Source organism: Neltuma alba, unplaced genomic scaffold (assembly GCF_004799145.2).
Source record: "Neltuma alba isolate B1F8T4 unplaced genomic scaffold, ASM479914v2 tig00012527_pilon, whole genome shotgun sequence".
Classification (NCBI taxonomy): Eukaryota; Viridiplantae; Streptophyta; class Magnoliopsida; order Fabales; family Fabaceae; genus Neltuma; species Neltuma alba.
The window spans coordinates 26,984-39,714 of record NW_021636992.1 but is presented as its reverse complement, the minus strand read 5'-3'; the positions used below and the strand labels follow the sequence as shown (position 1 = coordinate 39,714).

General features: G+C 36.1%; 2 protein-coding genes across 2 annotated transcripts; one reads left to right on the top strand and one right to left on the bottom strand.

Moving 5' to 3' along the window:
- Positions 1 to 3,034: 3,034 nt before the first annotated feature.
- On the bottom strand, positions 3,035 to 4,638 carry LOC114728241 (uncharacterized). The gene is made up of 5 exons (XM_028915111.1): positions 4,586 to 4,638; positions 4,346 to 4,480; positions 4,056 to 4,129; positions 3,841 to 3,978; positions 3,035 to 3,156 (listed from the first exon to the last, which is right to left on the bottom strand). Exons 1-4 carry the CDS (start codon positions 4,631 to 4,633, stop codon positions 3,846 to 3,848), a joined length of 390 nt encoding a protein of 129 aa, XP_028770944.1. The 5' UTR covers positions 4,634 to 4,638; the 3' UTR covers positions 3,035 to 3,156; positions 3,841 to 3,845.
- A 5,328-nt stretch (positions 4,639 to 9,966) lies between these two features.
- Positions 9,967 to 12,608, top strand: LOC114728242 (mannan endo-1,4-beta-mannosidase 4-like). The gene is given in 7 exon segments (XM_028915112.1): positions 9,967 to 10,110; positions 10,362 to 10,724; positions 10,823 to 11,017; positions 11,323 to 11,445; positions 11,724 to 11,929; positions 11,998 to 12,217; positions 12,219 to 12,608. Coding segments are annotated over 6 exon segments (1,233 nt in total). The 5' UTR covers positions 9,967 to 10,110; positions 10,362 to 10,370; the 3' UTR covers positions 12,354 to 12,608.
- The last annotated feature ends 123 nt before the right edge of the window (positions 12,609 to 12,731 follow it).

The window sequence follows — 12,731 nt, the reverse complement described above, 5'->3', positions numbered from 1 at the left end:
GATTTTTTTTTTTGGCTTTCTTGACATAATGGTTGATATCAATTTAAGGCATCTGGAAACTAACTAATCACGTAGATGCTACTTCCAAGTTTGAATGGTTCAATGGATATAACTACTCGCCTGGTTTGTGCAAGGTCAAGGATGCTTTCCCTTGCTATTCTACAAATCCATTGCAAAAAAGATGTTCATCCCGCCTTTAATAATTATAATTTTAATATCACCCAGTAAGATTAATAATCAGCAAAAACTAAATCACAAAACATTAACCAAATGATACACGATACACCATAAAGCCGGTTTTTAGATGCACATGACGGGCCATTGCTATCGACTATCAAGTGGCTATCATGTCGAAAAAGTCAAAGGTTTCATATAGTAAACCATTCACTTCTAAAGATCTAGTTATGCGCTTTGTCTGTAATAGAATCCACGATTCCGTAGTACGTAACGGGTACAATTATAAAACAATTCACGGAGCATATATAGCAACACGCAGCAAACTACTAAATAATGATTAAAAATACATGTTGGTTGTGAGAGAGATAGTCTAATCATATGCTGTATAGTAGTCCATACGAAAGGCCAATTAGTACACGCAATAGAAAAGAACAAGAAACCACATGTTATATTTGTAATGGATGGACGCGACTTAGAGCGTCAGAAGTAACATGCAAGTACCTTAGGATGTGCAAAAGACGCGGCTTGTTTATCAAGAAAGGGCAATTTTATATGAGCAGCTACGAGAGAAGACGATGAAGTAGTCAGCCTTAAAAAATGTCTGAAGCTGAAAATTAATGATGGCTTATGAGTAGATAAGCCATATATTGTGCCATGTCTCGTGGAACTACCATCCGTAAGGCACATGGCTGACGGGACGCCGCCTCTGTCCAGGTCCTCGTTCATACACGTACCCACATTGTTGAGCGGCAGCTGCACATGCCCTCTTTCTATACATTTCTTAAAATTATGTTCAGGTATACATAGGAATGATTTAAAGTTTCTAAGAATGTAGAAGGAGGTGAACAGGTTAGTTAGATTAGAATGGGATGTATAAATGAAGCGAAACTATGAAGTTCATCAAGCGTAAGTGATTGCATATATATATTGAGTTAGGATCCAATCAGAACAAGCTGAAATTTAAAATGAGATCAAATCAAGTCCTCTCAAAAATAATCAATGGGATAACCGCACAAGCTCAGAATCACACACACACACTAGAACACTTAAACAGTCTGTGAATCTCCTTCCAGAAATTTCGCCCCTGGTATATTAGGAAAGATGTATTGGTTTACTTAGTGGACATTCAAATTAACCGATTTTTTCATCTCAACAGAATGCCGTTCTCCGTCATTTCCCTTTTTATATTGATTTAACTTTGTGCTACATACGAGATATAACTACAAAACCAATGACATAAACAAAGGCTCACTAAAAAATCGAACTAATGAAAGCACCCAGGATAGCATTTGATGTATACAAGATGTCCTAGTCAGTAATCGCAAAGTGGACCTCAACTTGGTAATTAACCAAATCCGCAAGTAAAAGTGGTGTATATGTGATGCCAACATATAATCTCAAATCCAACTTAATCTGGAAGTGGTGTCGGTAAAAATCACAACATGAATGAGCATTGATTTAGTTTCCCTCTCCCTCAACCCTTTTTATTAAGAGTGAAGGTCGGTTTTACAGTTTTAGCAGCAGCAAGGCTCCTCTTTTTCTTTTTCCTTTTTTTTGTAATGTAAGTTTTAATACTGAGCTAAACCTCTAATTCCAGCAGCACCTTGTGATAGATTGCACTACCCAAGGCCAAAAGTCACAATATAAGACTATTCAACTAACGTCTCTAGTTTTCTGCCGTCTTCCTCCATGTGCTTACACTCTTATTGTATATTCATTGCAGTTACATGGTCTAAAGTCTTCGGGCTGACAAATCATCTGATTATGCTTACAGTACAAAGCCTCTCAACCACCCCTGTGCTAGCTCTTGAGTAACCTTGTTCCCATTATAATTATACCATATGTTTTCTGCCTTGCAAGGTTATCCGCTACCAATGCGATTCCATGGTCACATGTTTTAGCAACATCACAATTTAAATTCATCACCATAAACTATCGTTAGTTCTACCCACAATGTGGTAAAACTTGCTTTTGCCTACTTTAGAGCTCGTTCAATTTCAACCTAACCCAGCAGCAAGGTTGAATGCGAAATAGAATTTTCGCATCAAAGCAGCAACAAATCCAACACATCACATACGGGGAAATCAATCAGTGTGGTCAGTTCTCTTTTCTTTTGTTGATCACACATGTAGATTTCTCATCCCAGTCATGATAGCACAATCTAGTTTGGCGCCAATTTAAAACTATACATAGGAAAAAATGTATTCTGATTCTCTAATTTTATATAAGATTTCATTTTGTTCTTTTAACTTTATAACTAATTTTTTTTAGTGGAAAAAGATTATATTGATCAAAGTATCTACAGACAGTACTAATTTTTTAATCCTCTAACTTTGATATCTTAATTTCGAATAATGATTTTTTTATGCCAATTATTACTATTTTTAAAAAAATAAAATGTAATATATTAATATTTGTGAATATTTTGTTAATATCTAAAATTTTAATGTCAACATTTTTTGTTAATAAAACTAATAGTATTAAAATTAGACATTTCATAAAATTAAAGAACCCAGATAAAATTTCGTACAATTTTAAAGGACTAAAGGTTTAATTTGGCCATATATATATATATATATATTAAATTTCAAAAAGAGTTTAAAATTTGTGTGACCACCTTTTGGCGATCGCTCTGAGGTTAATGATAATGCAGCCTCGTATGGTTAAGGCATAGATGGGTACTTGAACAGTTAAACATGGATGACTAAATTCACTAGCCTCTTGAACATACTTCTGAGGATAGCTAGCAAAAGATAAGCTTAACTCTAATATCAAAACCGTGGCAACAACCAGATATAATGTCCTTTTTTTTGGACTTCATGATATATAATATCCTTATCACACTGATGATTGCAAGTTCGAAATGCGTTGTTTCGGCAAAATATGTAATAAACGAATTAAGAACATAACATCGTTGTAGTAGCATGATGTGGTTCTTGCGTGCCGGAGATAATGATTTGAAGTGTGCCCCATATGCAACTGTAGGAGAGACGAGCAGAATACCAACCGAATAAAAAATTAGTCATGTTCTAGGACTTCAACTAGAAAGTCTAGGCGTGACTATATGAAAAACAGAACAGACAAAATATGTGCTCTTGGCATTTGAATCTTTAAGGCCGGAAAGGTAAATTATGGGCATTCCCAGCAACATATTATGAGAAATCCATGAAGAATTATAAGAGTGGGAAGCGTCTACGTGGCTACCTGATGTATATATCCAATGTGATTATTCCAGTGGTAATTATAAGATGTTTACCCCTTATCTTACACCCAATCAAAGCAACACCAAACTGATTAGGTTATCCGGCCTGAGCGTTGAAAATTTGAGAGCCACCCATGTACATGTTCAATCAAACCACAGATAATGATGAGATTGATTCCTTATATTTCAAGACAACGGAGCAAAAAGATCCATACTCATTAGTTAGAAAAACCACGTATACCATCTCAATGAAAACCCTTTCAACAATGACAGGTTTTGGCAATGCTAAAATAATCAGCGGTAAATTGGTCAAGGCCCGCTGAATTCAAGCAAACACTATTTTAAGGCTGAAATGCATAAAATGCGAGGCAATTTACCAAGCGTAACTTTTTCATTGGACGGAGTGTGTATGCAGTAGGGCCGAGCGATTTAGGTCCATAGATTTAAACAAGGAAAAATACCTTTACTAATCAATATGAGTGTGCTGAAGCAAATATCGAGCATTATGCAGAACAATATGGGCTTCCTCATTTGATGCATCAAGTGTCCGTAATAATTTGATCTCTTCCTGCCATTTCTCAATTTGCTCCTTATGAATCCTGCAGATGAGGCAGTTAAGGCTTTATTTTTGTGGGAAGGGGTGGCGAGGAAGAGCAACTATAACGTTAGAGCTCACATAATCAGTCTCTCTTCAAATTCATTGCTGAGTTCTTTAAACATTGTTTTCCCGGATTCCAGTAGCTCTGACACCTGCAAGGACCATTAGAATCATTCAGCCGGTCAAACAACACACGTAGCAAGAAATTATGGCCACACAAATCACAACTTCAATTTATTTGGTCATCTTAAATCCCATCAGATTTATCAAGTCCTGTAACATAGGTAATGTCCCAAAGGTAAATTCCGTTAATGATTATTATATAGAGGAAATTGAATCTATACTCAGGGTATAACTACTATAGCTACCCTCTGTGTGAAGTTTTCAATCTTCTCCAGAATATTGGAGATATTGAGCTCCATCTCTTCGGATCCAGCAATATTCATCTCAGATTCTTCCTTTCCTTCAATCTGTGCTCCTGCTTCATCTTCCTCCTCTCCCATCTAATTATTGTAAAACATTCAACAAGGCGAAATATAGTACAAAAGACTTCAAAGAAACAAAACAAAAATGCACGATAAGGAAGACTGAAAGACGGAGTAAAATACATCTGGTCTCATGCGTTTTCTTGCAGCTTCACTCCCAGGGCTTTCCATTTCTATTGATGTTGGCTAATGCTGCAGATAGGTTGCACTAGCAAATGTTAAAATCGGAACTATAACGAGGACTGCCTTTTAAATATACTAACCAGAAATCGACTCAAAAAATTCTTTCAATATAGAAATTAAAACATAAAAGAATTGTCATATATTCATATATAAAAGTGAAGTGAAATTAATCGCTGCGTAACTATGACATCATCAACAGGTTTTCATGGCAGGCAAAGTATCTTTACTGCGTGTATATATTATAACTGCCATAAATTCATCAAAGGAAGTCAAAGACAAGCTATCCGTCCTTTATTTGTGTATTTTCAGTTTGGTGGTAACAGGAGACAGGAGATGGCATTTTGCATCGCCTAAACTGAGAATCCATAAGATTTTGGAACAGAGCGGCAACGAAAAATAATTCTGAACATAACTTCGCAACCGGCAGAATTCGCGTAAAGTCGCCAAGTATCCTGGCGAAGACTAATTAGAGCTGGCATGATTTCCATGAGAGCGCTAACTTAAAATAGCATCGTTATGAAATCAAAGAAGCGAAGGGAAGCTGTATGATTCCTTACATAATTAGAGAGAAATATCACGGAAAAGAAAAAGATCATGGAAGACGAAATGCTGATCGATTTGCTTTATAATTTTGAAATCCACGAAGAACAAAAACGAATAAAAAAGGTTTTACGTTATACCAATCGCTTGTTCCGATTGATCTGATATAAACTTTTTGGCGCGCTTGGAAGAGTTGCTTTGCCTGTTTGTAATCTGAGAAGTCGAACGGGTGAGTGTGATTTTTACGCCAATAACAAATCATTTAAATGTGAAGGATGCGCGCGTTTTCGACAACCGGAGAGACCAGATGGGCCATCACTAAATGGGCTCTACATTTTTTGAATGGGCCCTGTACAAGTGGATCCAATTGATTTTTGTAATCCAATAATCATATTCCCAGGTCATTCAGCTCGCGGAAAGACAGTGTCCTGATTAGGAGGTATTTGGTAACCTCAGAAAGTGTTTTTGAAAAATATTTTTTTATAAATCGAAACAAATTTTTTTACATATTTATTTTGTATACCTTAAGAGTATTTTTAAAGTCATGATTTTGTTTCTACCCAAACACCTTCTTAGATGACGTGTCTGGGTCAATGATTTTATTTAAACAGAGGCGTGAATCAATCAATTAACATAAACGAATAAAATGATACCAATATGGTGCTAAGAAGGCACTACTTCCTGTTATTGATATAAAAACGAGTTTGATATTTAATTTCGTCTAAAATATAAGACCCAAATCCATTTTGTCTTTTATATTTATCTTTTTTTTAAAAAGTAGTTCTTGTAGTAGTTGCACATATCAAATATTTAGTTTTAACTAAGTAGGGAGGGTATTTTAGATAAAATAATAATTATTTACTATAAATAACTAACTTAATTAATTTTCTTAATTTATTTAAATTAATTAATTAATTTTTATATCAAGGAACGAAGGCAATATAATCGTTGAAGAATGAGAGACGTATAACAAAATACTTAGGGATGTTTGGTTTGGCTCTTTTCGAAGAGGTTAGGTAATATGAGCGTAAAATGGTTGAGTGAGACAAGAAAGGGATGTTTCAGATAAACTTCCTCAGGTTAAAGGGAGATATGGGAGGAGATTGAAAATTGCTTCAAGTTGAAGCGCTCTCTCCCCCAGCTGAATGTGGTAATAACCGAACAGCAAACTCCCATGTGCCTTAGTTATTCCTACGACCTTTTATTACAAAATATACGTGCCTTTTTTTGTTGGTTTTATCCAGCTCCAATGTAAGTGCCACCACTGCAATTCTCCCGCAATTTCTTCTGTGAGGGTTGAAAGAGAACCCAGTTTCTAAATGGTAGAACTAAAATCTCTAGCTTTTCACATAAAAAATATTTTTGTAACAGGAAAACCGTTGATAAATTATCTTGAATTTAAATTCTATATTTATTTAAGTAAAATTTAAATGAAAACGTAAAACTAAAATATATTAAATCTGGACTTTCAGTTTTGATCTATTCGTCACTTTTGTTGAATACTCGAGCAGGGACTAGCTTGGTTTAACACCCCCATTTTTTTAGATAAACAGGCGGGGCATAGCTTCTGAGGAGGGATAATTATTGGGCTTCAAAGGTCAGCTCACGGAGGGAACAACCGAACAAGCACGCAGGGCGATACTTAGGTATCCCTTATTTAAATAATATAAATAATATTATTTATATTATTTATATTTATAAATAATATAAATAATATTTTCTTTGGCAAAATAAATCATTTTCCTAAAAGCATATTTATTTTATTAATATATATACACACTAATTTCTTATTATTTATATTATTTATGTCATATTTATTATGTTGCCAAAATATATATTATTAATAAATTTATTACTTCAAATAAACATATATTATGAAATATATATTATATGTAATTATCATTTAAACTTATGTCCTTTTAGTAATTTTTACATATCAAAAAGCACTTCTGACAATAATTATCCAAACACTCTCACTTTATCAGAATCACTTTTCCAGAAAATCTATTCTTTCAAAATCTATTCTCTCCAGAATCTATTCTCCAGAAGCTATTCTGCAAACCATGGTTTTGCCTCATCCAAACACCCCCTACGAAGACACTGTACAAGACTGCGATACTATGAAGGCATATCCATTAACGAGCGGGAAAGAGAGAGAGAGAGAGCGAGAGAGAGAAAGAATCATAAGTGAAGCATACAGGGCACATAATATAAGAAAACATTTTATTTTTATTTTTATTTTAAATACAAAAGTTCTCTTCACTTTATCTCTTATATTTATTTATTTTTTAGACCTTATAGATATTTTTTTAAGATAGTCCTTGTAATAACAGCAGTTCTAACTAATATATTTGATTAGTAATAATACTTTAAAAAGACAAAACTTATTTATTATAAAAAATTAATTTAACTAATTTTATTAATGTATTTAAATTAATTAACTAATTATTATATTAATCACATGAGGTGGTAATTTATTGAGAAGGCAAGTGGAACGAACCAAAATCGGCGTATGCGATAAGAAAAACGACATCTGCCTCATTGCCTGCACGCCTCTCCAACACCAACGGCAGGAATGAAAGACGAAGCCGATGGCGGAGATTCGCATTGTTATGTGTAACTGCTATTTGCCAGTAAGGGTGAGCAACAAACCCATTACCCGCTAGCCCGCCCATGACCCATGAAATTTTTACCCATTTAAACCCACCCAATTAGCCTAAATAAGAGATTATAAACGGGCGGGCTTAAATGGGCAGGGTAGCCCATTAAACGGGTTAGGCTATGGGCAAGGTATTGGGCTGCCCATACCCGCCCGTTTAAGTTTTAATTTTTTAAAAATATTTTTCTTCATTTAATTGATGATATTGTTTCTTATTCATCTTTTATCAAACCTTCATGCTTGTCTAAGCTTTTATTTTATCCTTTAGGTGAAAGTTGGAACTTTCAATGTTTATGAGACTTTATGATTGGTGACTACTTTTATGATTTTATCATACTTTGATTGTTTGCAAATCTAAGTGAGGTTGTGTGATTGAATATGATTGATGTTATTTCATATTTGATTTGCTATTTGGCATGCAAAATTTATTGACAGCTTCATAAGGTTACATATAAAAAATAACTATACTGAAAAAAATTTAAAAAAAATAAATGGGTTACCTCGTAATCCGGTTAGCCCAAACGGGCTGCCCCGTAACCCATTTAATACGGGCTAAATGGGCTACTACCGGGTTATGGGTTAGCCCATGCCCATTTATGAATAAATGGACGGGCTATGGGCTAACCTTCGGGTTAGCCCACCCCGCCCATTACTCAGCCCTATTTGCCAGCGAGCAACGATATATCGATATTCTTTAAAAAAAAAATTACGAGCAAATCGTGAAAATTAATCTATGAGAGAGAGAGGGGGGGGATTATTTAAAACGTCACTGTATAAGCTGTCTTGTCGCGCTTTGATGAGTGCACTTTCTTTTTTTCTCAACCTCCTTTTTGCTCTCTTTAATTTCCCTCTTCGTTTGACCTCCATCCTCGTTAACTCGTTTTTGTCCTTATCCTCACGTTGATTGATTAGATACTTGGCTAAGAGAAGTGGTTTCCCATTAAAGGTTTCTGTTCACTTTTTGTTCTTGGGAGAAGCGTACGTCAAATAATTTAAAGAATTAAAAACCAAAACAAAGGTTACATAAAAATGTAAAATACAAATTGCCCTTATCATTTTACAATTTTTATCAAACGCATATTTTTTCACTTCAGTGTAATTTAAATTATTTCGATTAAAACACTCTCCATTAACTTGAAGTAATATAATATATATGTGTAATTTACTTAAAAGCAATTGAACTGAAATTTGTTCCAAAAAACTGAATTCCATTGCACAAGTATAGCTTTCCTTAATTATTGTAGTAAAAATTTAATGCGGCAATTACACACATATGGAGTACCTACTATATGTCGTATTGAATTAGCAGATGCAGTGCGTTATTTCATGCCATCCTAGCTCATCATTTTTTAGAAGCCTTTAGCTTCAAATTAAGGCAACATATTTCTGTTTTATTTCTAACAAACCCGCAATTATGTATGTAGCTTCCAAAACGACGTATTTTCTGTTTGTTTGTCACAACAGAATAAATTGTATAAGCAAAAGCAAGATTCCCGTAACACAAACGAAACCTTTATGTGGTCCATTATATTATTGCTGATAAGGTAGTTTCTTCATATAATTCTTAAATTAAAACGAATAATAATACAATACAGTACTAGTGGCAAGCATGAAAACACCAACGATTGTTAATTTAAGAAACCCAACGCCTAATAAGTACTGAGGTTTAAGTTCGAATATATTCACTGAAATATACCACCCTTGCATTTGGACATTAAACATCAGCCAGCTGGCTTCTCTCTTTAATTCCTAATAACGGCAGCCATATTCCTAATTAAATATGTGAATGGAGGTGGAACAAGATATGCATATACACACATAAATCAAAGTAGAACAAAAACGCGGTGAAATATTGAGAAATATGCATCAGATAATCGATGTGCATGTGTGTGAACACGGCATAGCTATCCGTTAATTCCAAGCGAGAGACGCAACCTTATATGGAGTGGGGCCAAGCGACTGAAGGATTTAGTTTCTCTTTTGATTGGGTTCGCCCAAACCATATCCAATCACACGCCTTCATGCCCCAGAGGGACCAACCGTTATAGTAATCTGCATGGCTGCAACTATGACCTGTGAAATAGACACTCACCAAACCTAGTCTTATCGATTCATATTGCTCTTCTTTCCTCCTTCTATAAGTATGTACCCCGCCATTTTCCACAGAGACAGAAACTACTCAAAAACATAAAAGCGCAAGTGCATGATAACTACTGCTACCAGCTCTTTACCATTTCGATTCACTTTTCGCAATTTCTTCAGTTTGGTACGTTTTCTTAAGCAGCAGGAGACTAGCTCCAAGTTCCCTCTAAAAGCAGTTGAATTTTTCACCTAACGAGCCAAGTCAATTATTTATTGTAGCGTCATCATATATACATTCATGTGCATGCCTAACATTCGTTAGACTTGCTCCTTTTTTTTTTTTTCCCCTCGAAAGAAGAAATCAAGTACGCAGTACAAATATATCGTTTGAGTTTGTATATATTTGATTAGGTTTTGATTTACCGGCGTTTTCAGGAGTAAGCTATGGAGTGGAATACGTGTTTGAGGAACCTGGTCTTGATGGCTTTAACGGTGGCCTTGGTTGTTGCAAATGGGAATTGTTACAAGGGTGGTGGTTATGGTCACTCAGGCAGCAGATTCGTTCAACGAGATGGAAACCATTTTACGATGAGTGGGAAGAAAATCTACCTGAACGGGTTCAATGCTTACTGGCTCATGTACATGGCATCTGACCCATCCACGAGATCCAAGGTCACTGCCACTTTACAACAAGCCTCATTCCATGGCTTGAACGTGGCTAGAACCTGGGCTTTCAGCGATGCAGGTTACAAGTCTCTTCAGGTTTCTCCTGGTTCCTACGACGAGAACGTCTTCAGGGTATATTGATTCCTTTGTTAATCCTCCCTTTATTAACACAATTTTTGTTACGATATCTATGACGAGCATGATTCTTTATTAATATGGTGAGTATGCAGGGCTTGGATTTTGTGATATCAGAAGCTGGAAAATACGGGGTGCGACTCATACTGACCCTGGTGAACAACTGGAAAGAATATGGTGGGAAGACACAGTATGTGAAATGGGCAAGGGAACGGGGCCAGAGCGTGAGCAGCGACGATGGCTTCTTCAACCACCCTGTCGTTAAGCAATATTACAAGAATCATATTAAGGTCAGAAATATGTGCCTTTCCAGTCAGTAAAGATGCAAAACGCAATAACCCTTTTTGACAGGCGTTTTCGTTTGTGGCTCTTTTTGCCTTAGCCGTAGATTGGCTTTAATACCAATGGTCAATTTCTTTTCCTCTAATATATAGCAAATACTGCCTTCTCAAACATATGCACAGCACGTGTGCGAATCAAATTTTGTTACTAGTCTACGTTCGGTAGTATTTGATTTCTACTGCATCATCAAAACCAAGCGAGAAAAAAAATTTCAAGTTGGCGGAAATTTATTTATGTGGTTGAAATAGTGCAGGCTGTGTTGACTCGAAGGAACACTATAACTGGGATGGCATATAAAGACGATCCAGCTGTTTTCGCATGGGAGCTAATGAACGAACCTCGTTCCGAATACGATCGCTCTGGAAAAATCATTCAGGTCATTTTCTATCTCACGCTCACACACCATATAATGAGCCTCTTGTTCGAACACGTCCCATTATGTACACAGGGCGCCAGCTTCTAGCTAGCTAGCCAACTAGGGAAAGGAGAGTTATAATCGTGTGATCGTGTGATATCTCGAGTTTAATTAGTGAAAAGGAAATATCAGATGAAAGACAATTTTCAATTGGCGAGGCCTTGAGGGTAGGACAACTTTCCCTATAAAGCGATAAAGACATTATTCATCGAACAAGGGGGGTTTTGTAAATTTCACAGGATTGGGTGAGTGAGATGGCTGCGTACGTAAAGTCCATCGATCGGAACCATTTGCTGGAAATAGGGCTTGAAGGGTTTTATGGGGAATCAATGCCAGAGAAGAAGCTGTTCAATCCTGGATACCAATTAGTCGGAACCGATTTCATTTCCAACAATCAAGTTCCTCACGTCGATTTTGCCACCTTTCATCTCTATCCAGACCAATGGTAATTACTTTTTCATTTATTTCTTCCCTTTTTTTTTTTTTGGCTGATAAGTTTAGTGATGGTTTCAGGGTCCCCGGGTCAAACGAATCAGCCCAAACTGCTTTTGTGGACAAATGGGTGCACGCCCATATCGAGGATAGTAACAAGATTCTGAGGAAGCCCATTCTTTTGTGTGAATTTGGGAAGTCGTCCAAATCTGAGGGATATAGCGTGGAGAAGAGGGACAAATACTTTCAGAAGCTTTACGACGCCGTATACGGCAGCGCAAGTGGTGGGGGATCCTGTGCGGGGGGGGCTTTTCTGGCAGGCGATGGGTCAAGGAATGGATGGCTTTCATGACGGATACGAAGTTATCCTTCAGGATAGATCTTCAACTATCAACATCATCCGCCAGCAATCTCAACGCATGTCAAATCTCAAATAGCAATGACGAGGCGGGCACGCCACAGAGAATGAGACCAGAATGAGGCATAGGAAATGAGAACAACATAAATAGTTATAATTTAAGATTGATTTGGTTCCCGTAAATGCAAAGCCTGCCTGCCACCCGAAGCTGATGTGACGGGATTCTTGCTTTTAATCGTTTGGAGACAAATGCAAGGAATTTGCATTTGTCCTGCTGTATCAAAAAATGAAATATATCTGTATTGTCCAATCAACTTTTTCCGAGTTTCCACAAGGTTTCCACAATCGCAGGTCATTAAATAATAATTGATCATAAAATAATGTATCCATACTAAAAATTTAAATTAAGTGATTTATAAATAATGCTGGTAAATAAATGTAATTTATAAATTAAAAA

Excerpts from the sequence above, each read along its gene's own strand:
- LOC114728241 (XM_028915111.1), bottom strand. The coding sequence starts at position 4,633 with ATGGAAAGCCCTGGGAGTGAAGCTGCAAGAAAACGCATGAGACCAGAT. Across the intron at positions 4,130-4,345 it reads TTGAAAACTTCACACAGAGG|GTGTCAGAGCTACTGGAATC; the intron begins GTAGCTATAGTA and ends TGGTCCTTGCAG. Across the intron at positions 3,979-4,055 it reads TTTGAAGAGAGACTGATTAT|GATTCATAAGGAGCAAATTG; the intron begins GTGAGCTCTAAC and ends CCTCATCTGCAG.